General features: G+C 41.2%; 1 protein-coding gene across 10 annotated transcripts in view; it reads right to left on the bottom strand.

Annotated features, from left to right (window-relative positions):
• Positions 1-27,119, bottom strand: part of PKP4 (plakophilin 4) — a 3,210,231-nt gene that overhangs the window by 25,527 nt on the left and 3,157,585 nt on the right. For 4 of the 10 annotated variants that reach the window (XM_044074755.1, XM_044074756.1, XM_044074758.1 and 1 more), the window contains one exon: positions 14,213-14,286. In XM_044074755.1, the coding sequence (XP_043930690.1) occupies positions 14,213-14,286 (74 nt within the window). Of the gene's footprint in view, positions 1-5,939; positions 5,943-12,540; positions 12,581-13,244; positions 13,319-14,212; positions 14,287-27,119 lie in introns of all 10 variants that reach the window. The other 6 variants (XM_044074759.1, XM_044074757.1, XM_044074762.1 and 3 more) reach the window with 5 other exon arrangements.

The raw sequence follows: 27,119 nt of genomic DNA on the forward strand, positions 1-27,119 counted from the left end.
CTGGTACTGTTTTGAGGAGGTTTGCTTGGCTGCATTCTCAGAACCTTCCCGATGATGTTAAAAATAAGATTTTAAATTCTTCCTTCGATAGAGATTTAGCGTTTGGTCCCACGGCTGCAGAAGTGATCAAAAAGGGTGACGAAAGGGGCAAGCTGATACAGGGACTCTTAAGATTTTACAGCCCTCCTTTTCCAAATTGCCCAAGGGATTTTCTTTTTCCTCATCCAATTTCCACAAATAATAGAATAAACAGTCTCAAAAGAATTCAGATAAACAGACATTTTAGAAGTGGCTAGGAGGTTCCAAAAAGAAAACTCAAACTTCCCAAAACCAAGGATTCTCCAACAAGTCTGAATGATTGACTGTTCAAGAGACCTTGCACCCCCCCCCCCCCCCGGCCCACTTTTTCTCTTCCAAAAAGTCTGAATCTTCATTTTTCTCTTTGGCAGCAGATTGTTCATAGGGTGGTACTAGGCTATCAGCCCTAGGGCCTATACAAGCCTAGCCATAACAATTCCCTGGATATTTCTTCCCACAATATTTACTTCCCTACACCCCAGTCTAGCAGGGCGACTGACATGATCCCCGGGGTGAATTTCCTATCTCCCATCCAATCATCAAGGTTCCTTTTGAAGAGGGTCAAGGAGGCGCTCTGCTTAACATGTATGGGTAGTCTATTCCAGAGTATTGGGAGTCTCTGGGTTAGGAACCTATCCCTCCAGCATGTTTTGTTCATTGTGATGACAAGGTTTAGATCCCTGGAGTGTGTGGCTCTGAGGGATTGGGATTTCTTTAAGTGGAGCATGTCCAACAGCTCAGGGTTTGACATGGCCTTGTATGTTAAGCAAAGATCACCTCCGAGTAGACGACATGCCACAGAGTATAGCTGGAGGTTTTTTTAGACGGTCAGCATATGGCATCTGCTTTAGGCCTGTGATTCTTTTAGTGAGGTATTTCTGTGGCCTTTCCAGCTGTTGCACATGTCTTGAGAGGTACATACCAAATGGGGCGTTGTACTCTATAATTGGTCTAATGAGGGATGAGTACAGTGGGACAATGACTTCCTTTTTTCTGGATGAAAAGCCCTTAGACTGTTGTGGCGATGTGGTTATCGAAGGTGAGACCACTGTCCACCTGTGTCCCTAAGTCTCTCATCACACTTTCGGTGTTTAGTGTACTGCCACCTATGTGGTAATTCATGGATACATGTTTTTTCCCAAAGGGGATAACTATACATTTCTTGGCATTAAGCTTGAGCCCATGGTTCTGGCACCAAGCATCTGTTTTGGTAAGGCCCTTTTGTAGAATACTCGCATCATTTGGGGATTCAATAATGGCTCCCAGTTTGCAGTCATCTGCGAACTTTGTTAGCCAGAGTCCCTTAGTGCTGGCCTGTACTTCAGAGAGTCGGCTACTTTTACAGTCTGGGTTCTGTCAGTAAGCCCGTTGGCAAGCCATCGAGTAACGTAGGGATTTATGCCCAGCTTAGTAAGTTTATCTATGATTCCAGAGTGGGGGATGATGTTGAAGGCCTTGGCGAGGTCCAGATACGCTGTGTGGACCGCCTTACCCTCGTCCACAGTTCTGGACACTGATTCGAAGTAGTCAATCAGGTTCAGGAAACAAGATCGGCCCTTCATGAATTCAAACTGGGTGGGGTCCAGTGTTTGAAGGTTGCCAAAGTCTTTGTTTATAAGTTCCATGATAATGCGTTCCATGCCCTTGCAGATCAGGCTCGTCAGACTGATGGGACGGTGGATCCCCCTTGTGGAGTGGGATAACTGTAGCTGTGCGCCACTCAGTGGGCACGAAGCCTGAGGTGAGGCTATGATTAAACATGACATTTATGTGAGGTGCTAGTTAATTTTGTAGTTCATGTAGTACACAGCCCGGGATGTCATCTGGTCCCATGGATGCTGTATTCTTAGCTTTGCAGAGCGCGGTTTCTATCCGTGTGGCCATGATTACCGGAATTTGGCAATCTTTTGGTATTGAGATGGGCCCTTTAGGGGGTGAAGTTGTCACTAAATTGATCTGCCAGGATATTGGCAATATCCTTGGGATCAGTATATTTAATGCCATTCTGTTGTAGCTCAGAGCATATTTGAGCATTGCCATTTAGATTCTTGACATAACTATAGAATGCCTTGTGGTTGTCTTTGGAATCTTTGACAATTTTATTTTCGCAACTAGCTTTGGAGGATTTTATGAGGGATCTCAGCTTCTTATTGAGGCTGGTAAGGGAGTTTTTTGCATCCTGGGATTTTCCTCTTTTCTGCAACAGTTTCTTTCTTCTGTTGTATAGTTTGTTTATGGCAGGAGACCACCAGATTGGCTTCCTTTTTTTGGAAGAGAGCATCTTAGTTCTATTTGGGATGGCACAATTCATGCACGAGTAGATGTACTCATACAGTGCCTTAGTGTAGGATTCAGCAGTCGAACTTTCAGCTCCCGTCTGCATGGGTGTAATGAAGTTTGTCACTTCTGACTTGAGCAGCATGAAGTTGGCTTTAGAGAAGTGTTTTACGGAGGTTTCCTTACTGGGGGGTGGGGGTGGGATGTGGAAGTCAAGGGTGATTTGCTTATGGTCAAACCTGACCAATGAGCGGGGTGACCACTGGTGTGGAGCATCTATCTCCCATGTTGGTAATGATCAGGTCTAGGATATTGGAGCCCTGGTGGGACAATGGATTAGATGATCCCAGGGCGTTGGAATTTATGAATTCCAAGAACCGTTGGGAAAAGGTGTTGGTACCAGAGTACTTGAAATCACCCAGTATTAGGGTGTTTGGTTGTACCTTAATATTTTCCAGTATGTTTAGAAAGGTGTAGTGAGAATCTTGGGGCATGGTGGGGGAGCTGTAGCAAGCTGCAATTTGGATTGCAGTCTTACCTGGCGTTAGTTGCACCTGGAGAATTTCAGATGCATTGTGTTGGGCAACTAGCCTGGAGGTGTGAATATCCTTGGGGAATATGGACACTCCTCCACCTTTAGTGTTTCGGTCTTGGTTTGGTGGCCGAAAAGTGTGGTAAGAGTTGTAGCCTGGTATCGCAGGGGTGCTCTCTGGAGCCTTGAACTAGGTCTCAGTTACTGCACAGATATCGATGTTCTCCATTTTTAGGAGTGCCTCGAGAGAGTGCATTTTGAGGTTTAGACTTCTAGCATTGAGTATCATTACAAGCATGCAGAATCTGAAGGTATCTGTTACTGTGGTGGTTTTGTCCTTTGAAACTTGCCTAAAAAAGACACTATAGGGCTGGCAAGAACTTTAGCCAGTAACCTGAATCTCAGGGGGGACAGGTGCATACCATCTCTGGCAAAGCATCGTGGTCTGTCGATCATGTCGTCCCAGGCAGACAGATACTGGATCCCCGTTGAATGACACCAGAAGCTTAGCCAATTGTTGAAGTCAATCATTTTGTCCTTATACTGTGGTATCATTCTGGTTGAAGGCAGGATGCTACTCAGGGCTAGGGTCATACCTGCCTGGGCCACATCATCCGAGAGCTCTTCCATGTCTCTCTTCATTTAGTCCAGGGAGGTACATCTCAAGTCATTCACTCCAACATGAACAATGACAGTCGTACTTGTACTCGTTGTGGAGTGACTTGAGTGCATGCGTTATTTGGCAGATCCTGGCACCCGACAGGCAGCTGACTGTAATTTTCTCCTTGTTCAGCCTGCTGAGTGGGACATCAGTGTGCCTGACTATAGAGTCACCTATGACTAAAGTGTTGGGTACGTTGTCTTGCCTTAGGGACTGTTGTTGGGTGGGACACTTGTGTTGTGAACTATCTGTCACTTTGGTTGTGACTGGTGTTTGTTTGCATTTCAGCTTCGGAGGTCCTTGTTGCTTAGGCAGGTTAATGATAAGGGGCTCCGCATATGTGGGTTTAGTGGTGTTATGTGTGGGTGTTGATGGTGTGGGTTTTGAAGGGCTATATGTTGATTGAGGTGTAGTGCAGGTGTTAACCCTCTCCTCTTAACTGTCTAGCACAATCTTGGCTGGAGAGAGCTTTGCTTCCAGTTTGGCTATGTAAGTGCATCTCTCGCAGGTTGTAGTGTTGGGTGGTAGGAGGAGAGGGTTGTCTGTGTACATGAGGCAGTTGCTGCATTACCCCAGTATGCCCAGATTCACCAGGTGGACAGGAGAAATCACCAGAAGCTGACCCTTGGGCATGCCTGTTTAGGTGCTTTTTTTGTAAAGTACAAGATCCGTTTTCCCTTACCTTTGCAAGGTACTTTGCAATTATAGACTGTTTAGTGCCTACAATTAATTTCTCCTTATTAACAAGGAGAGTTGAGTGCTTATATCAGTTTAAGGCTTCCTAGTGCTTTCCAGCAGGTTCTAGAGCAAGTGCTAGTCACAGGGGTTCAGATTTTAGCGCTACTACTGAGAAACCAGCTAGTTCTAAGGGAAAATTTGAAGAGCAGACTTTCTGGCACCTGGAATAGTTTAACCGTAGCCCCGTGGTGCTGCACGATGCAAAAAATGCGCAAACACACACGTTTTTAAGCCAGAAAGTTGAAAGGGATAGAAATCAGGCTAAAATTACAATTTCTGAGCTGGAAACCACTCCTCTAGTGTTAGACAGGCAGTACAATACTCACCACTCCCACTGGTAAGCAGTAGGACTTCCCTCTACAACAGCAAGGTCTGGATAGCACTGAACACAGAAAATAAAATCCTGAAACCAGCAAAGCCTGGGATCTGGACTATACTAGCTAGGAAAGGCGGGAAACTGGCAAACAAGATAGTATTTTTTTTTTTGGTTAAAACAGGCTAAACAATGCAATAATACACTAAATAAACATAAATGGCTAACACACTTGGGTGTGTAGCCCTAAACAGTAAATACAATTAAAACTCTACAAAATTAGCAATTTAAAACTTTTTAAATGAAGCAAGGCACATGCATAACTGAAAAATGATTTAAGAGCCAGTAATACAGTAGAATAAGTAGCTAGTCTATATATACAAAAAAGAAGCTAAAACACACTAAAACAATTCAGATGCAGTGCAACTTACAGCACTTAAGTTGTAGCAATATTAAGGCAAATACAGTTTTAATAAATGCACTAAAATATACTCTATATTTCCAAAATGTTTGAGAAGCACAGTCAGAATACAAGGATATTCAATTTTTTTTTTAAGAAAGGGAGAAAGGAGGAACAGAAGGAAAGAAACTAAGTGGGTTGGCCTTCTTAGATGTTCTCTCTGTATTAGGTAGAATGAGCTAATGACACTTGACTGGGAGGAGTGTCCAAGATCAAATTTAGAGTAGGGGTGGGCAACTGCAAGGCCAGCAGGTATAAAGACAAGATGCCAATAGAGAGGGAGGGTGGGAGAAAACACTACAGAAATGTTAATCATAAGTGAGCCAACAGCTATGAAATAAAGTACAAGCATGCAGTTGTTGTTTGTCTTTCGGCTTTTCCCGGTTAGGGGTCGCCACAGCGGAACTCCGGTCCGCTAATGATTGGCAGTTGGTTTTTATGGTGTCGAGTTGCCAGCCCGATGCCCAACCTTCAACGAAGGCACGCCCATTCAACACATGTCTTTCGAACGCCCACTCGACCGCGGGGAGGACATGCAGACTCCACACAGAAGGCACTCCCAACCCAAGCTGAGAATCGAACGGGAGAACCTCTTGCTGTGAGGCAACAATGCTACCGCTGCACCACCGCGGCAGATAATGCAGTATACAATAAAATTGCTATAAATATCTAAAATAAGCAGTAACTATTACAAATAAGCAAAAAAAAAAACAGGCTACTTATTGCTATATATCACAGATCAGCTGCTGACAAATGGGTTCTGAAAATCATTCAGCAGGGTTCTAGAAGGCAGGATGAGAAAATTCCTTTTTTCCAGGGGGGGGGTGTCACCCCTAATCTTGCAGATCAGACTGTTTTCTTTCCATCTGTGCTTCATCACATGCTGTCCTAAGGAGTGATAGAACCAGTTTTTCCTTCCAAGGCAGAGAAGACGTTTGATTCAAGGATAATTCCTAGTCCCAAAGAGAAAATGCTTAGAGGCTAGTTCTGCATCTTTCTTTTCAGAATCTGTTTGTGATTATGTCCAAATACAAAATGTTACTTCACAACCCGTTGCTTCTTTTCCTCTTTCAAGTTTCTTGGTAACAGTAGACTTAAAAGAAGTTTATCACATTCTTATTCATCCAGGCTTTAGGCGTTTTCTCAAGGTTTTGTATGTCTGGATCACATTATGTGTTCTCTATCTTACCCTTTGGACTATCCACTGCACCAAGAGTGCTCACAAAGTGTCTAGTTTCAGTTATAGCTCATTACAGGCTACAAGATATCCACATTTTTTCTGTATTTAGACAACTTGCTTAACTTTTGCAGAATCTTTTTCAAAATATCAGGAATCTCTCTCATAGATAGAAGAGACATCTCTTGCATAAGCTGAGATTCCAAGAGAAGTCTTTCTTGACTCCTTCACATGACTGCTCCCAGGATATCTGCTAGATACCTCAGTTCAAACAGCTTGTCTTCCACAGGAAAAAAAAACATTTATTTAGTTTTATTTCTATATTTTTCCACTCAGACTTCAGTCGCTGTGAGGGAATACCTTAGGATTTTTTTATTTTTTTTTGGCATCTATGATCCTTATGATACCACTGGCAAGAATCCACATGAGAAAGATTCAGTGGTATCAGACCTCTCTTTGGTCCATCAACACCCTTTACCTTTTCAGGTCCCAGTACTGGGCTTGTCAGAAGAGAAATCATTTGGTGAAAGCAAGAGATATTCTTAAATCAAGGTTTCCCCTTCTCCTTCCCTGCTCCAAAGCAATAAATCTCCATAGATGCTTCAGACTTTGCTTGGGGAGCAGTTTCAGGAGAGATAAAAGTGCAGGGGGTATGGGACACCAAGGACAGACACAGGCACATAAATATCAAGGAAATGCTTGCCCTGATCAAGGCGCTCAATTCTCTGAACCATCTTTGGTCACAAGGATATCTTAAGTGGTTAAAGACAATTATCACAGTGATGTGGTACATCAACAATCTAGGGCGAACCAAGTCATACCCCCTTTGCAGACTAGCTATATTAGCTTGGGATATAGCTTCACAGCACAATCAAAAAGGCATCTTACATTCTGTCAAAGCAAAACTGTGAGGCAGACAAACTGAGCAGGAGCAGGGCAGACTCTCATGAATGTAAACTAGATCCAGGGGCATTTCACGATTTGATTCATCTGTGGGGAGTTCCTCAAGCAGACCTCTTTGCCTCCTCTCTGAACAATGAACTGCCAAAATTCTGTTCCACAGCTCCATGCAAAAAGGCCTGGAAGGCAGATGCTTTTTTTCTTTTCATTGGACAGGAATGCTCCTGTATGCCTTTCTATCCTTTCCAGTAATATCCAGGGTATTTCTGAAGATTCAGAAAGAATCCCCCCAAATCACTGTGGTGACTCGCTTCTGATCCAGGCAACCATGGTTCTCCCTTCTTTTGGGAATGGCTAGGGGCAATTACCACAAGCTTCTTCATAGAATAAATGTATATGTTCTTGTATTCACTGTTGCAGTTATAGTTTCCTTCCCTCCACCCCCTTGTGTCCTCCCCCCCACTCCTTACAGGGACATTTTGGTATTTACTTTCTACTGGTGGTGTTCTTTCACCATAACCTAGCACCCTGTTTGGGGGCTCCTGACATTTGGAGCAAGAAACACTGATATAATTGCGTCTGCTGCCTGATTTTGTACCACTGACCTGACATCAGTCCTGGAGTGAGAGCAACTGATGCAGAAATACTAAGCTTCTGGTATTTGGGCCAACTGAGGGCTACCCCTGGCAGGATAGCCCAAGTGTGATGACTGCAACAGTGAATACACTCTAACATCTGCATTTATGATAAGTGTACACAACTGTACTTTCTAAGACATTTGTAACACAAGCATATGAATCCTGTTGATGGTCACAAATGAGACACAACCATTTACAAAATTCCAGACAGCTGTGCTGGCATTATCTTCCTCTGTCACACTTCTATATAAATCATATTAATATTCACAAATGACATATAATTATTTGCAAAATTCCAGATAGGCTGACAATATTTCCTTTTGTGACAGAGGGTTTAGATCCTTTCATGGCTTCAACTTTTTGGAATGTTTAGCTCAAATATCTGACTCTGGCTTGAGGTACATTGTTGTTCAATTCCACCAGTGTGCTATTTCAGACTTGCATCAGCTTCTTGTCCTTGATATCGGAGTCTGCAGAATATTCTTCAAATATTCCTTTCTTCTTTTATCCATTTAAAGGTCTCGTCCATCTATAAGATTTATGGTTTGTGCCAGAAAACTGGTTAAATTTAATTTAAAGTAGTTATTACTCACACAAGAACAGGGATTTTTGATACTTCCCAACATCAATCATCGTCAAGTGACTGCCTGCATGATAGGGTCGTAATTCCTTTTAGGCACCTGTTTTCTGAGGACATGCAGCAGGTACTAATGTGGGCAAGAAAGACTGCTACTAGAAAATCATATATTATCAAATGGAAAAGGCATTCTAGTTGGTGCCAGCAACGTAACCAGCACCCACTCAGGGCCAACTGTTCTCTGGTTTTACAATATTTGTGTGAGCTGTTATCCTATGGCCTTTCTTATTCCTTTACAAAAGTATATTTATTGGCCATTTCAGCATGTCTGCCTGTGGAGCATCCTCTTACAAAGCAGTCGCATGTCAAAATGTTTTTGAAAGGGGTTTTCCATAAGAGGTCCTCCGAGTAAACCGGTGGCCCCTCCTTGTGATCTTAATTTTGTGTTAAAGAAACTAACGCTTGCTCCATTTGAACCAGCTAATCTGGCTGACTTGAGGTTCTTAACATGGAAAACAGTTTTACTGACTGCTCCTACTTCTGCAAGAAGGGTATCTGAATTGCAAGCTCTTATGGTGAGCTAACCCTACCTCATTTTTGACAAGGATAGAGTTTCTTTAAGAACTAATCTTTCTTTTATGCCTAAAGTGATATCAGAGTTTACTTTAAGTCAAACAATCTGCCTTACCGTTTTCTTTCCTGAACCTAAAATTGAGTATACACCATGCCTGGGATTGTCCATAGACAACTCAGGTACTATCTTGACGGAACTAAATCTTTCAGATCATTGCCTCAAGTGTTCATTTTTTGTGAAGATAAGAAGGGACAACTGGTGTCAAAACAGACTACTCCAAATGGTTGTCTAAGACTATTACATTTTGTTATACTCAGCATGTCAAAGCTATTCCAGGCAAGGTCAAGGCCCACTCTATAAGGACCTTGGCATCTTTGATGGCTTTTTGGAAAGGGTTGGAATCTAGAAGTATTCTAGAAGCTGCTGCTTGGTCCTCTGTACATACTTTTACAAAACATTATGATCGGTTACAGCTAACTAGGTAAGCTTAAATGCATATGTAACCAAGATGAAATATTACTTACAATGTGAAAATGTAAATATACTGCAGCTGCTAGCCATGTAACGGGTGTAAACCATGGCACTAGATGACTGTCTCTGTTGGAAGTGGCACCCTGACCCCATGAGTAAAAATAGGAAGGGGTTGCGGGTGGATGGATCTATGTATGCGAATATTGGAGCTTTTCTACTCTGCCTTCTCTGAAAAGCGGTATTTATCCTAGTCGGACTTTCCCAGGCAACTAAGATAAATTATTTATCATTTAAATTGGGGTGAAAGCTGGAAACAATCTTTAGAAAACAATAAATCTTATCAACCACTCCACCTTAATATTCCTTTAATGCTTCATATATAACACACTTCAGATTAATTTACATCATTACACTTCCCATTTTTATAAAACATCTTCTTTCAGTAGCATTACATAACACACCAAGTTAATTTACATCATTACTCTTCCCGTTTTATAACACCTCTTCTTTCAGTATCATTACAGTTCACCCTGTTTTATACTGTGGCACTTCTAGATTTACACCCAAAATCATTCCATGAACAAACAGGTAACCATGACTGTTATATTATCAATAATGCTGAAACTCGGCCAATAGCTCTCCAGTCACTTTCATCCTTTAAATTGCATCTTACTTACTATCTACCTTTTGGTATTACCATTACATACTACCTGTCATCCATTCAGTTACTTCCGTTCATTCTTATTAGTTGTAAAAACTCTCCCCAATAGACTAACATCTTTAACACACATCTTTTACATATTGTACTTCCGTACATATTTTCAGTAAATTTACTGAAGACTCTCATTAACATTTCTCTGCTTTGACTTGCATATAATCTCACTTTCCCATTAAACTATGTGGCCCATAAAACTCAAATGACACAACTGGCACATTTAATTTGTATCTTACTTTATTCACTTCACTAAAGATTCATTTTTTCTTGAATTTCATGAACACCTATTACAATCTTTGCTAGCGTGTTGTGTGCTCAATTTCAGACTAATCTTTTCAGCCTCCTATCAGGAAACCCAACAAAGGATGAGGAAAACCAGTATCCTTTGTTCCTTCTTCCATCTACTTAACACAATCAACAACACTTCTTTACTGGTCAATAAAGCCAAATCAGCTTGCTTTATATACTCACTTTATAATGCTTACCTGCTCTTTTTTTCTCTTACTCTCATACCTACATAAGATTCAGAACCACAGCTAGATCCATCTGGCACGTCCTGTGCATTTCCCGACTTAATGATGAGGAGGAAAAAAATCCTTGTCGCTTTATAAAGCAATATTGATACTACACTCTTGCAAACTTGGGCAATGGCTGATCGTGCCAACTATAAGGCTGAGCTCAAGACAGCCAATCCATTTGCACCACCCTAGTAACAGCTCTGATGGGACATATGGGCAAAAGAGCACTCATGTAACTCCTCTTACTGCCCACAAGAGACAAGATGTGAAATAAACATATTTGCTACAGAAACAAGGGAGTCAATTTCCTTGCTTCAGACTACATCTAGAACAAGAAGCATCTGGAACATTACTGCAAATCATATGCAAGATCACATTGTTAACATCTTTCCCACTAACCTTACATGTCTTCTCATCTAGGCAATTTTTTATTTGTTGGTTTCATAAAACTCATGTCCTAATATGCATAAAGAGTCCGACTCAGAGATGAGGCTGAGTCCCAATTATACTGCCAGCTTTTTATTCCCATACTTTTTGTGCTACAGGGATTGTACATCTCCTTTATTTTACTCTGTAAAGCTATCACCGCAAGCACACATTCATTCCCTGATAGCCCCCCCCCCCCTTATATTCAGCGTGTCTGGAGAATCCGGGTATATCTCAGCACTAAGTGGATATAAGGAGGAGAATTAATTCTGGATAAGAAACCAGTTAATTGCAGGAGATACAGACATACACATGCGCACTATTGACACTTAAGGAGAACTGCTAATTCACCTAACAGCATGCCCTTGAAATGTAGGAGAAAACTGACGCAACAACTGAAAACTCACATATGGAGGATATGCAGATTCCACAGAAATGGCAGATCTTCCATTGTTTTTCAGAATGTGCCATGTCCTTCCTTCAAGTGCTGCTACATAGCAAAAGAATGTGCATATACATATGAAGCATAGATAAACGCAACTAAGTTTGGGGGCCAGTTCCTTCATACATTTTAAGAAAATGTCCTGTGTACGACTGTCCCAGTAAAATGGCTACAAAATTACTGCTAAACCACAAAGATGCTCCCAAATCTAAGATGATTGGCAGCTCCTTCCTGTTTAGTCCTTAAAGTAAATAAAAACAAAACAGTCTAAGAAATTTCTCTGTGTGGAAGATTTTCAATCCATATATATATCTAGTTAATCACTGTATATTAATCAGCTCAGACAATGGTAGCATAAGTAGCAAACTTAAACTCGTCCCAAGTAAAAAAAAAAAAAAAAAAAAAAAAATAATAAAAAATATATAATTTGAAATATTGTACAGAATTAATAAGTATTTGAAAGTAATCCAAGCAGTTTGTTTTCAGTCGAAAATCCTTAATTAAGTACTTTTTATCAGGAGAGGGAGTGGTTTAATAGCTCGAATGTCACACTGATGGGGGAAGGGATGTGAATTTAACATGTATACCAATAACACTTTGTCTTACAGCACAATAAACCACTACCTTACCTGATAAAAAGTATATATATAGTTGGAAAGCGTGTGAGGAAAGTATTACTCTGTTATTTTTATTTTACTTGGATCGTTTGTCCATGTACTTAATAAAGGATTTTCGACTGGAAACAGACTGCCTACCCTGCTTGGATTACTTTCGAATACAATTCTGTACAATATTTCAAATTATATATTTTTTTGACTTAGGATGATTTTAAGTTCGCTACTTCTACTACCATTATCTGATCTGATTAATATACAGTGATTAACTAGATATATATGGATTGAAAATCTTCTGCACAGAGAAGTTTCTTACACTGTTTTGTTTTTGGACCCACTATACTTGTTTAGTGGGTTGTTTGAGACTTCGGGGATACCACGCAGATTACTTTTTTTTTTTTTTTTTTTTTAAAGTAAATAAAAACAAACCTTTGCTCTGTAGCCTTATTTCACAATCTTCCTGAAGAACCTGAAAGATCAAGAAGGCACATATTGCTGTACGTATAAAATGACCCAGAACTGCATGACAAGTATCAGCTATTATGTTGTATATGTATGATGACATTTAATGTATTAAATATGAATACTGGGTGAGCTGTGATTATTTTATAGGGGAAGAGTTCAAAACAAAGAACAACTGTGTTGGCTCAGAGCTCAGCCAAGGACACTTCTAACATAAACACTCATTTGTTTATGGTTAGTGAATGTTCATTCATGTAGTACACAACATTTAGTGCATGTTTTCTGAAAACATAATCAACTTTTCTACCAGAAATGCTTTTGAACTTTTTCACCAAAGAAAGAACAAGATTGTATCTTTCCGCTATGCATTAGGGGTTGGAACTAATGCAATTAAGCTTCAATATTAAACATTTAGTTTCATTAAATCAGAATAAATAATCTTCCTATGTCAAATGATAATCACAGTAAATCTTTAAAACTGTTATAACAGCCTGACTTAATCACAGCTTAGATGATCAGAAAGACTGCAACTCTCATCTGTAACAAAGCTTTGCCATTAAGGAAGGACAGATTTAATTTCAGTGAGAAATACATTATAGGAATTTGTGGAGAAAATTATTAAGATTTAATTGCTACCAGACACAGCACTTCTTGTATCTGAAAATACTAACTTAATGTGCAAGCCTGATCCTTCTGCAAAGTCTGGCTAAGGTTAAGGCAACCTCTCTTCAACACATCTAGGAACCTGTACAAAAAGATGGAATGTTTTAAAAAAAAAAGGTACCATGTGTTTTATGCAGAATTTAACAAAGAGTAGATCACTTAAATAGTCCTTTCTGGCTTCCTGCCATCATATAAAAAGAAATCCATATATAGTCTTTTCATGTTTTGTAATTTAACATTATTTCACTCAATTAACAATGAATCAATTTTCTGCCTAAATTTCCTCATGGAACTGCAAGAATTCCAAAGAAACCATCACTTCATGTGTAACAAGGTTCATTAAAACCATTACTTTGTGTGTAACAAGGTTCGTTAAAGTTCTGAAAGTATGCCTTCTGATGTCCTGCAACTACTGAGACTACATATGAAGGTGAGAGGACTGCAAGGGTGCGTCTTTTACTAGCCACTGACCTGCAATGGACAGCAAAAAGATACATGTGGCCTGCATGTGGCTGTATTAAGGAAAGGTTCATATCGTAATCACAGAGCTGGACATTACCAGTGATATCACACTTTCCAACCAGTTATTTGACGTGCATAAATCATACATTAACACAACCAATAACTACACTTTATAGGCAACAATTAAAGACTGAAAATTAATGCTCAGAGGTATAATTTGTTTTGTAAAATCAGCCTTAGACTACTAAGCTTATGTTATCAATTAACTGCCAGTTAGCATAAATCACTAATTTGTCTTTGTTGTTTGACCAATTATTTCTTGCATTTAATTTCACATGAAACCTTGAAGCTATGATATCAAGCCGATTACATTTGAATTGTGGGAACTCTCTATTACTCCAGCCTTAAACTCTTCTATCTTATGATAAATGTGCGTGCGATACAGTACAGACACAGACATACACACACACACACTTGCATCCTAAAAAAGAGAAATACAGTTAAGTATGCTTACTTGCAGTCTTCTGTCGTCTTCTCTTGCTGGTGAAGAATATGAACCTATGTAGATTGGTGAGGGCTTACTGGATTCTAAAAGATGGAAAAAATAACTTCCTAGTTAACATAATACGGGGCATTCACAACATAAAGATAAGAAAAAACACTAAAGGGCATTCACAACATAAAGATAAGAAACACAAACGGCATTCACAGCCACATAAATATAAGAAAACAACACTGTCATGATATTAAATGTGAAATGCATATACCCTTGCTTATTAGCTGTTTGTTCCAGTGTACAAATCTCTTGCTTAACTGATTCATCTGAGCCTCTGAACACCACTACAGTTCCTAGAAAGTGCTAGACAACTGCTAAGGTATCAGAGTACCTAGGAGATGCAGAAAACAAAGAGAATGTGGTGTGGAATTTCTTTTTTTAAATTAATTTCTAACTGTGTGCAATTTCAGGAAAAGTACAAATACTGCATACAATAGTTATGAATGATCACTACGTTGTCTTATTTCTCTGTCTTGCTGCTAAATCACTAAAGGTTTTTACTGATTTATGTCTGAGTCTGAGCATATGAAAGAAACTGAACATTCACAATGAACTAAAACCTGATCTTTAGTGGGAACAAAGGGCTAATTAGGCTGCAGAGCGACTTGTTAAGTAACTGTGTGTGTCAGGGATTTAATTATCCTTAGAGAATGGGCAACCTGTACATTGCCACTCTGACTGGAGAACAAACATTCTTCAGCAAGGTGTTAAGGTACAGGTAATGCATACTGAAAAAATGAATCTGCCACCAAGCTTGAACTGTAACAGAGATAATGTCAAGTCATTACTTTACACTCACTAAGCAGTGCTTTTGCTGATTAGAGAGTGTAAGATTTAAAAAAAAAATTACAAAAATGTATGTGTGTGTGTGTGTGCGCGTGTTTATGCCTGTGCATGTCAGCGTATGCATGCATGAAAGTGATAGTGATTGAACCATTACTTTATGCTCGCTAAGCAGTGCTTTTGCTGTTTAGCGAGTGTAAAATTAAAACAAATGGAAAAAGCATATGTGTGTGTACGTGCATGGGTGTGTGAGACAGCGAGAGACAGATCAGTTGCACAGTGGCTGCAACTCTTGTAAGGTATGCATATTTCTCAACCTCTTAGTTCAAGAAATCCAGATAAAGCCTAAAATAATGGGGGAAACAAAGGGTTAAAAATAGGGACAGATTTTAAATATTGCTCTTATAAAATTAGAAAGTTGCTAGAATAACATAATTTATGTTAGCATGTATTCTCTGATGGATATGAAGTCCATACCTGTCACTTGTCCCTGATTTTGTGGGACACCCTTGATTTTGACTCAGATTTTAGGTCTACTTCCCTTACCCCCCTAAAACTGGGGACTTTTGGTGAAAAGGTGGTGAATTACACTTAATAAACAATGGCAATAGAGTTAGAGTTTTTACTTCAGAAAATGTATATTAATTATCATTCTCTTATTTTGTCAATGTCTCAGATTAATACTAATATTTTAAAAGTGTAACTCATTACTTAGCGACTTCAACCCCCAATGGATTCCCGACATATATTACAGCAAGTCTGAAACAGTAGGAGGAGGAACTATTTTACATCAAAATTATTAAAAAAAATATGCACACAGCAACTAAAAAAAAGACAAAGCAATTTAACAGACAGCCCCTTCTCTAAGTGCAGTAATGCCCTCCAGGGTATATGTCATCGTGCAAATAACACCCTTACAGGGATGAAATGGCCCGACACCACACACACACACTATGTCGGGCATTATTGTTTGCTTAAATGGCATACACATAAGTCTGAATAAAACAATCTGCTACGGCCTGAAGAAATAGGGTAACAATGATCATGACCATATTTCAATCAGTCAGGACAAGCTCTTAATCAAACAATACAACAGTTAATTTCTATATATTTATGGGTTTAAATCTTGCTTCATTGAGAGGTCAATCCATAAATTTGTTCCCTTTCTGTCCAAGATGGTGTGACCTCAAAGGTGATTATATGGGGGGGAGGGGCTTTGCCTTTCCTTGTCACCAAGGACATTTTTTTTTTTTTTTGAGAGAGAGTTTTTGTCCAGGAGATTTGTGGAGGTGTCCCATTAAGGAAACGTGACAAGATCGAACACACCCGAGTTAACAGCACAGAGTATACACAACTGGAAGTGACAGTGAAAAACAAATATGCAGGCAGTGAAAAGTACAGTTTTGTACCTACCATAAATGTAGATGTTCGAGTGCTAATACAGCTGCAGTAATCACAGATGGGTTTTCAGCCGTCAGGCGGTCCCTCGGTCGGCCGAATTCCAAAGTCTTGGTCCGGCGTCGGTTGTCGTCGCTTACTCTTCTGACGTCAGGAAGGCCAGAGTATATAAGACACAGCCGACGCCATGTTCTTCAGTCTTTCTTGCCCCAGATGTCAGGTGCCCCCAAAAGGAAGGCAATACATAAGTAAAGCTTATCCACATATGCAAGCAATGCAATGTAATGCAAAATCAGTGTAAGCAAGCAAATAAAACATAACAGGATAACCCAGTCAGGAGGTATGAAGAGGTTGTTAGGCCCCATGCCTAACCAAGAGGGGAAGGAGGGAGGACCTGTACTGCAGCTGTATTAGCACTCGAACATCTACATTTATGGTAGGTACAAAACTGTACTATGTTCATCGTGCATACAGCTGCAGTAATCACAGATGGGTAGAGTCCCAAAGCTATGCATAGGGTGGTAGGTACTATAAGGAACTGGGTTGAGCCAGAATGCCCTGCAAAACAGCAGTGGCGAAGCCTGCTCTTGTTCTGGAGTATAAGGGCAGGTGGTAGTGTTTTGTGAAGGTATGTACAGAACTCCAAGTGGCTGCCTCCAAAATATCCTTAGTAGGCACACCTCTGAGGAAGGCTGTAGAGGTGGCTGTGGCCCTGGTGGAGTGAGATCTGATACCAGTAGGGACAGATTTCCCATGACAGGAGTAACAAAATCGTATGGAGTGGCCAATCCACTTGGAAATGGTCTGTTTGGTAACTGGTTTCCCTTGAGCCCCTACGGCATAGGACACAAAAAGTTGCTCTGATTTCCTGAAGGACTTTGTTCTGTCCAAATAGTAACGTAGCTGCCTATGGATGTCTAAAGAGTGAAGCAGCCTTTCCCCTTTGTTTTGAGGGTTAGGATAAAAGGTAGGTAGGTGTATGGCTTGGTTTAAGGCTACCCTGGATACCACTTTTGGCATAAAAGATGGATTAGTATGCAGGGAAACCCTATCCTGATGGAAGATGAGGAAGGGCTGCACCGCCATGAGGGCCTGTAGTTCAGAAACCCTACGAGCTGAAGTGATGGCCAGAAGGAAAGCTGTTTTCCAGGACAAATATTGCAGATCTGTTGAGGCAGCAGGTTCAAAGGGAGGCAATGTTAATTTTTCTAGTATGTAATTAAGGTCCCAGGCTGGTATTGGTTGCTTCCTTGGAGGTCTTATATTCTTAGCCCCTCTGAGGAACTGCCGTAAGAGAGGGTGAGAGAATAAAGGAGGATCCGTGTTGAATTCTGCAGAAATGGCTGAGGCATGTATTTTAATGGAAGAAAATGAAAGTCCACTGTTCAGCAGTTCAGCTAGGTACTGTAAAACCTGAGGCAAGTTCAATTTTCTAGGGTCCTGTCCTCTTTTCTCATTCCAGCAGCAAAACCGCTTCCATTTTGCGGAGTAAGCTTTTCTTGTAGATGGTCTTCTGGCCTCCAAAATGACATCCTGCACCTCCTTGGAGAGTAGAGTCTGATGTGGTGTTAAGGAATTTTCCACGCAGCGAGGTTGAGTGTTTTCAGCTGACTGTGAAGGGTTTTGTAGCTGTTCTGCGTCAGCAGAAGAGGTATTAGAGGCAGGGACCAGGGAGGAGTATGTGTTAGGCTCCTCAGGAGTGGATACCAGTGTTGCCTTGGCCAGTCTGGAGCAATCAGTATCATCCTCGGTTTGTCTGTTCTTGCTTTCAAAAGCACCTTGGGCAGAAAAGGCAGAGGTGGGAATGCATAAACTGTCCATGTTGCCCAACTGAATGAAAGGGCGTCCACTTTCCAGGCCTTTGGATGGAAGGTCCTTGAACAAAACTTTTCAATTGATGGTTCCTGTGGGAGGCAAAGAGATCTATGTCTGGCCTCCCCCACGCTTGGATTATCTCCGTAAACACCTGTGGATGCAGCTTCCATTCGTGTGGATCTGTCATATTCCTGCTCAGAGTGTCTGCCAGTGTGTTTTCCAGTCCTGGCAAGTACTGTGCTTGAAGTTCGATTTGTCTTTCCAGAGCCAAGTTCCAAAGAGTCATGGCTAGTCTGCACAAGCGGTATGAGTGTGTTCCTCCTTGTTTGTTTATGTACCACATTACTGTGGTGTTGTCTGTTCTGATCAGTAATTGTCCTGGATGCAGGAAGTCCTTGAAAGCTGTAATTGCATTTATTACTGCTAGCATTTCTTCTTGATTGATGTGAAGGTGCTTTTCCTTGTGGGACCATCTGCCCTGAATGCACCTGTCCTTCATGTGCGCCCCCCAGGCGTAATCTGAGGCGTCTGTGGTTATGACTTGTTTTGCTTGAGGCTTGCAGAATGGAAGGCCTGTGTTTACTTGACATGCTTGGGCCCACCATAGAAATTCCTTTTGCAGACATGGAATTATTGGTATAATTGCTTCCAAGCTGTGACTGTGTTGAGACCATAGATTTTTTTAGGTACCATTGAAGTTTCCTCATATGCAGCTTTGCACATGGGATTAGAAGAATGCAAGATGCCATGAATCCCAGAGCCTGCAGGATTTTCCTTGCAATAAGCCTGGTACTTTTTGCTAGTGTTTTGTAGTACTGAAATAATTGCCCTTGTTTTTCGGACGTAAGGTATGCCATCTGGGTGTTTGTGTCCAAGCTGGCACCCAGGAAGGTTATTTTCTGAGATGGTGTTAGCCTTGATTTCTCCTTGTTGATGGTGTATCCCAGAGAAAGCAGTAACCGTGTCACATATGCCAGATGTTCCAGTAGTATTTGTTTGCTGTCCGCTTGGATCAGGCAGTCGTCCAGATAAGGGTAAATTTGTATCCCTTGAAGTCTGCAATAGGCAATCACTGATGCCAGGCACTTTGTGAATACTCTGGGCGCAGTAGATAAGCCAAAGGGCAATGCAGAGAATTGATAGTGGATTGAACCTGCAAGAAATCTGAGGTATCTTCTGCAGCTTTGTCTGATTGGGACATGCAGGTATGCCTGCTTGAGGTCCAATGTTACCAGCCAAAGCTCCTTGCCCAGCATGGGAAGAAGTTGCTGTAATGTGAGCATCTTGAATTTTGGTGCGAGTAGAAATGTGTTTAGGATGGATAAGTCCAGAATGGGTCTCCAGTCGGTTCCTTTTCTTGGTACCAGGAAGAGTCTTGAATAAAAACCTTGACCTTGTTGGTGCGTAGGTACCTTTTGTATAGCTCTCATGTTTAGGAGCTTTGAAATTTGCAGTTGTGCCTCTACCCTTTGATTTTGTGGTAGGTTTGGCATGCCTCTCATTTTTGGAAGAGTGTGAAATTGAAATTTGTAGCCTCTGTTTATAATGTCCAGAATCCATTTGTCTGTTGTGACAATATGCCAATTGTTTGCAAATAATGCTAGTTTTCCTCCCAAAGGTGCTGCCAGCTGAGACTTGCTTGGCATGGAAATGAGGGAGTCATTGGGTTTGCTTCCTGTATTGTTGTGCACTGTCTTCACCACCTCTTGGTGCTGGAGATTGCCATTGTCTGCCTCTATATGATCCTTGTGACTGCCCTCTGCCCCTTGTGCGTCTCTATCTACCTCTTTGGGGCTTGTCAGTGGCTGGAAAAGACCAGTTTTTTGAAGGCCAATTCCTGCTAAATCGTGGTGGCTGGACCTGTAAGAAAGCTTTGACAGTTTGCATAGATTTGGCTTTTTCTTCCATTTTCCGTAGTATATCCTCAGCATTAGTACCAAAAAGTACATCCTTTTGTAAAGGAGCATCAAGAAGTTTAGCTTTCACATGATCAGGCAAATTTTGTTCCCTAAGCCAGGCATGTCTGCGAATGACTGATCCTGTAGCAGCCGCTCTACTGGAGGCCTCTAGGGCATCATAACCACATTGTAAGGTGTGTTTACCCACTTGTTCCGCACTATGCATCATATCCTGTAACTCTTTTAAATCTGGTTGTTCAGGTTGAGACATTTTGTTTTTTAATTGTAATAACAGGAACTGTTGATATTTAATCATATGAAACTGGCAGTTTAAAGCCCTCATGGCTAGGGTGGCCGAGGTATATACCTTCTTACCCCACCTTTCTAGAGATCTAGATTCCCTTTCTGCAGGAAGTGGATTCTTGGCAGTGGAAGCCTTTAATCCCTTAGGGCCTTGTGAAATGGTTTCAGGGTCAGCATTATGGCCTTTGTAAAGAAATTGGTGAGAACTGGGTACTCTGTAATATCTATCAGGCTTTACTGGTGCAGGAGGCAGAGAATCGGGGTTAAGACAAGCCTCCGAATAGACATCATCCAGTACCTCCAAAACAGGGGGTATAGCCAGAGGTCTGTGCTGAGGTAACCAAAGAAATTCCCTAAGTCTTTTCTTGGAATCTGAAAAGTCTTGGCCTTCCCAATGGAAGTGTTCCCTCAAGGTGTGCAAGGTTTCCCCAAAAGAAAAATCCTCAGGGGGGGATACAGAAGGAATGGACTGTTCTGCATCCAAATCCTCAAAAGGGGAGTAAGAGTGTTCCTCTGCATCAGAATGCTCTGATAAAATGGATCCCTGATCAGAAGACCGGGATTCTTCCTCCACTCTGGGTCTCTTGTCAGGAGGGGCTGAGAACCTCTGATGAGAGTTATTAGATCCTCAGCCATTTTAAGCATCTGTTTCTTAGGCATGGGTCCAGGAGATGGGCCTTGAGCAGCAGGCCTAGTGTGATGCCTGGCTGCTTTGGATTTAGTAAAGGCCTTAATAGAAAAAGAAGATGAAGGCCTAAATACACCATGGGTGGAGGTGGATCTGTCCACATTAGTAGGCTCGACATAAGCCGGGGCTTCGGTTGTAATCTGGGAAAGGGCCGATGACCCAGCGGTCTCGGGTACAGAAGACACCGCCAAAGGAGTGTCGTCGGTAGTCAGGGACTGCAAAGGCGTCTCGCTGAGAACCGGACCACGTGTAGCCTGTTTCGGCGTGGTGTCGGTGGAGACCGCGGGCCTCGCGTGTCGGTCCTTTTCCTTGCGTTTTTGGATAAAACGGTAGTCGGAGAGTCCGACGACATTTTATAGTCAAAATATCTACCAAAAAAGTGTTGGGCGAACTCCGCCCGACGCTTGATAGTGCGTTTATTGAAGGTAGCGCAAAAGCGACAGCCCGAGACGTCGTGGTCTGGGCCCAAACAGGGTATGCAAAGGGAATGGAAATCCTTATGCGGTATTTGCTTCCCACAAGAAATACAATTATTAACTTTCTCTGACATCGGTCTGAGGCAAGAAAAGTTTCCCCAACGGGGTACTTAGCTTTAATGAAGACTTCGGTTCCAAATATTTTCGTAAATCAGGAGCTGGGCGACTGGCACTTGCGAACTGCTTCTGCTTCGGGCACCGCGCGGCAAAAAAGACTGAAGAACATGGCGTCGGCTGTGTCTTATATACTCTGGCCTTCCTGACGTCAGAAGAGTAAGCGACGACAACCGACGCCGGACCAAGACTTTGGAATTCGGCCGACCGAGGGACCGCCTGACGGCTGAAAACCCATCTGTGATTACTGCAGCTGTATGCACGATGAACATCTGGTGGTGTTCAGTCCTGCCGCTGCATGTGACAGCAAAGTTAAACACTTCGATTTCAGCTTATTTGTGGAAAAAGGGTGCCTCCCGGCAAGCCTGCTTTCAAACAATTTGTGTAAGCTTATAAGTAACAATTTAAACACAAATGCTGGTGATACGTTTCAAAACAAAGCACTAACATTTTGATACAAGAATATCAAAACAACTAAACAGATATTCATTTAACAGCAATTTTCTGAAGTCAATATTTTATTTTATTTTTAATACCTCTATTGAATTATTACTTAATACACAGGCAAACACATTTATACAAAGAAAACAAACCATATTAACGTATCCCCAACTGCAAACATTATACATCACATTTATTCTTTTGTACATTTATCATCAATTCAGCATTACACAAATTAATTAATTCCTGCCATCCTTTAAACCTCACTCATCCTTCTAAACATCCTGCATGTACTGACACACAATCTCCCATTTTTTCTATGTAATTTTCTCAAACTCTTTTCTAAACATCCCATTTCAATTTCTTTTATCTCTGTTACAGTACTCAATACTTCAAATACAGTTGGCTTAGACTTTGATTTCCATTTTCTGGTAATTACTTTTCTTGGCAGCTGCGACAATTAAATTTAACAAGGCCTTTCTATGTCTAGGCAACTCAGATCATGTATCCCAGCTCAAATAAAAAATCCTTCCCTTCGTTGCATCCACTTGCTCACCCAATATTTTTGACAAGGTACTGCAGATAATTTAAGGTTTACCAACTCAGTACACTCCCAAAGCATATGTTCCCAGTTACCTCTTTCTTCCTCATCACACCTTCAACATTTGCCATCAAGATGAGGATAAACTACTTGGAGTCTGCTTGGGATATAAAAACACCTATGCAAACATTTCCAAGCAAAAATCCTACATTTTCTAGACTTTGTTGCATATCTGGTAGCCATTCATATGTCTTCCCACTTTTTCCTTATGAATTGCTTATCCAATCTCTGTTTCCAATATTTTCTAACGTCCTCTGATCAATTCCTGTAGTTACTGTGAAGTATTTTATGTGCCCTAGTAATTACCATTTTTTATCAGCAACTTCTGTTCTAGATTCAATTAAAAACTCTACCTTTTATATCAGTATTGGAGCTCCTCTACCTAGTAGTATAAGTATCCCCCTTTTCCTTTATCCCCAATACTATGCTGAATATTCCTCCTGAAATCCTCTCTATCAACTTCACATGATCATTTCTTTCCAAGTCTGTCTCCTATAGGATTGAACTTTCCACTCTGTATTTCTTAATATAATTCAATACTTATCTTTCTGTCCATACCCGTGAGGCCATTCATTTTCCAAAATAATATGTTTAGTGTAGTCATTATGCCAGGAAGTTATTATTCCCACTTCTGGAGTCAATATTAAGGAAAATGATTAGACCTCTGGCAGCACAATACACGAGTTAAGCATTTGTGGCACAGAAAGATGCCAACCGCAGCTTGCTTTTTAATATTAAATCATAACCATTATATCACAAGGATAAAACAGCAGTTCATCAGACAAATGATGACACCAGCATGCAGATTGTCATCTGATGTGAAAATATGCACAGGCACAGAACCTACTAGAACTGCTGAAGGGTTGGAAACGCCTACAGAGAATAAAAAGAAAAGACCACAAACCTGACTTAAGTAACATAAGCAATGAAGAACACAGCAGGGTGTATGCCTAGGGCTGGAAAATTCAATATGGATGTGTTTAAAAACAACACTGACATTTTTTTTTTACTTTATTTTTACACTATTCATGAAGTTTATAGTACTAGGCAATTGGTGTATAGACCAGTTCAAACCTAGCTAAAAAAACTATTCAAAAATTCCCTCTAGCCTCAAGGAGGGCAAGACAAAACAGACCATGAGAGAATTTCAGGCTGCCTATCCAATTATTTAGGTTTACCTTGGATTTGGCAAGGGTGCTACTCTGCTTTTCATGTAGTGGACGTTTGTTCCAGTGGTGAGGCATACATAGGGATATGAATCTATCACACCATCATGTGTGATTTATTTGCTTATGAAGGTTTAGTTCCTTATATGATATTCCATTAGCTCTGAAAAAGGAATAGGAAATTAAAAAGAGATGGCTCTTTCATGGCACAAAAGGCTAGACAGAGATCTCTATGGAGGAGTCTGTAAGAGACTGAATATATAGAAAAGGCTGCCAGTCTCTCCTGGTAACTCATATTTTTGAGGCCACTGATCTTTTTAGTTATTAATCTCTGAGGTCTCTCAAATTGTGAGATATGTTTAGGTAAATACATGCCAAAAGTTACATTATATTCAATAATGGATCTGATAAGATATGAGTGAAGCAGAATTAAGACTTCTGTGGATCTGATGGAGATGCCTATGAGAATTAGATGGGCCAGATGAAAGGCCCTCCAAACTACTGTGGAGACATGATGATCAAATGATAAGGAATTAATGTACTTGTAGGGGTAGTCTTGCTATTGAGAGATGTTGAAACTTTTTTTAATGGAGTTGTATATGTACATTGCAAAAGAATACAAAGCATAAAATGCAAAACTTTAACATTTGGCATTATTTTCTGATAAAAGCAAAGGAATGCAGAAGGTCAGATGGTAGTGGATTTTGCAAAATGGAGGAACATGGCTGTGGTGAATACGTATTTTAACAAGACGGAGGAGCATAGAGTGACATACAAGAGTGGAGGAAGATGCACACAGGTGGATTATATCTTATGTAGAAGGGCTTGTCTGAAGGAGATTGGAGACTGTAAAGTGGTGGCAGGGGAAAATGTAGTTAGGCAGCATAGGATGGTGGTTTGTAGGATGATATTGGTGATCAAGAAGAGAAGGATGAGTGTGAGGGCAGCACCAAGGATCAAATGGCGGAAATTGAAAATGGGTAATTGTGAGGTGGAGTTCCGGGAAGAGTTAAAACAGGTACTGGGTGGCAGTGAAGAGTTACCGAATAGCTGGGTAACTACAGCAGAGCTAGTAAGAGAGATGACAAGAAAGGTGTTTGGTGTGACATCTGGAAAGAGGAAGGAGGACAAGGAGACCTGGTGGTGGAATGAAGAAGTACAGGAGAGTATACAGAGAAAGAGGTTGGCAAAGAAGAAGTGGGACTGTCAGAGAGATGAAGAAAGTAGACAACAGTATAAGGAGATGAGGTGCATGGCAAAGAGAGAGGTGGCGAAAGCTAAGGATAAGGCGTATGAAGAGTTGTATGAAAGGTTGTACACTAAGGAGGCAGAAAAGGACCTGTACCAATTGGCTAGACAGAGAGACCGAGCTAGTAAAAATGTGCAGCAGCTAAGGGTGATAAAGGATAATGAGAGAAATTTACTCACAAGCGAGGAGAGTGTGTTGAGCAGATGGAAAGAGTACTTTGAGGGGCTGATGAATGAAGAGAATGAGAGGGAGAGAAGGTTGGATGATGTGCGGATAGTGAATCATGAAGTGCAGTGGATGAAGGAGGAAGTAAGGATAGCTATGAAGAGGATGAAGAATGGAAAGGCTGTTGGTACAGATGACATACCTGTGAAAGCAGGTGTTTAGGTGAAATGGCAGTGGAGTTTTTAACTAGATTGTTTAATGAAATCTTGGAAAGTGAGAGGATGCCCGAGGAATGGAGAAAAAGTGTTTTGGTACTGATTTTTAAGAATAAGGGTGATGTGCAGAGCTGTAGTAACTACAGAGGAATTAAATTGATCAGTCACAGCATGAAGTTATGGGAAAGAGCAGTGGAAGCTAGGTTAAGAAGGGAGGTGATGATTAGTGATCACAGCAGTATGGTTTCATGACTGGAAAGAGCACTACAGATGCGATGTTTGTTCTGAGAGTGTTGATGGAGAAGTACAGAGAAGGTCAGGAGGAGTTGCGTTGTGTCTTTGTGGACTTAGACAAAGCATATGACAGGGTGCCGAGAGAGGAGTTGTGGCACTGAATGAGGAAGTCGGGAGTGTCAGAAAAGTATGCAAGAGTGGTACATGATATGTACAAGAGTAATGTGACAGTGGTCAGGTCTGTGGTGGGAGTGACGGATGCATTTAAGGTGGAGGTGGGATTACATCAAGGATCAGCTCTGAGCCCTTTCTTATTTGCAATGGTGATGGACAGGTTGACAGACTAGATCAGACAGGAGTCCCCGTGGACTATGATGTTTGCAGATGACATTGTGATCTGTAGTGAGAGTAGGGAACAGGTGAAGGAGACCCTGTAGAGGTGGAGATATGCTCTAGAGAGAAGAGGAATGAAGGTCAGCAGGACTAAGACAGAATATATGTGTGTGAATGAGAGGAAGGATAGAGGAATGGTGAGGATGCAGGGAGTAGAGGTGGCGAAGGTGGATGAGTTTAAGTACTTGGGATCAACAGTTCAGAGTAATGGTGATTGCGGAAGAGAGGTGAAGAAGAGAGTACAGGCAGGATGGAGTGGGTGGAGAAGAGTGTCAGGAGTGATTTGTGACAGACGAGTACCACTAAGAGTGAAAGGGAAAGTCTACAAGAGGGTAGTGAGACCAGCTATGTTATATGGGTTGGAGACAGTGGCATTGACAAAAAGGCAGGAGTCAGAGCTGGATGTGGCAGAGTTAAAGATGTTAAGATTTGCACTGAGTGTGACAAGGGTGGACAGGATTAGGAATAAGTATATTAGAGGGTCAGCCCAGGTTGGAAAGTTTTGAGACAAAGCCAGAGAGGCAAGATTATGTTGGTTTGGACATGTGCTGAGGAGGGATGCAGAGTATATTGGGGAAAAAAGATGCTAAGGATGAAGCTGCCAGGTAACAGGAAAAGAGGAAGGCCTAAGATAAGGTTTATGGATGTGGTGAGAGAGGGCATGCAGGTGGCTGGTGTGACTGAGCAAGATGCAGAGGACAGGAAGCAATGGAAACAGATGATCCGCTGTGGCGACCCCTAACGTGAGCAGCCGAAAGAAGAAGTGTTAAAGGAAGAAAAGGCCTAATTGTTGATAGCCAGGAAAGATTGTAATGATAGCCAGGAAAGATGATAAAAAAAAAAATAGGTGAAGAAGAGAGTACAGGCAGGATGGAGTGGGTGGAGAAGAGTGTCAGGAGTGATTTGTGACAGACGAGTACCAGTAA

This window comes from Protopterus annectens, chromosome 6.part0 (genome assembly GCF_019279795.1).
Source record: "Protopterus annectens isolate FY-2018-M chromosome 6.part0, PAN1.0, whole genome shotgun sequence".
NCBI lineage: Eukaryota > Metazoa > Chordata > Ceratodontiformes > Protopteridae > Protopterus > Protopterus annectens.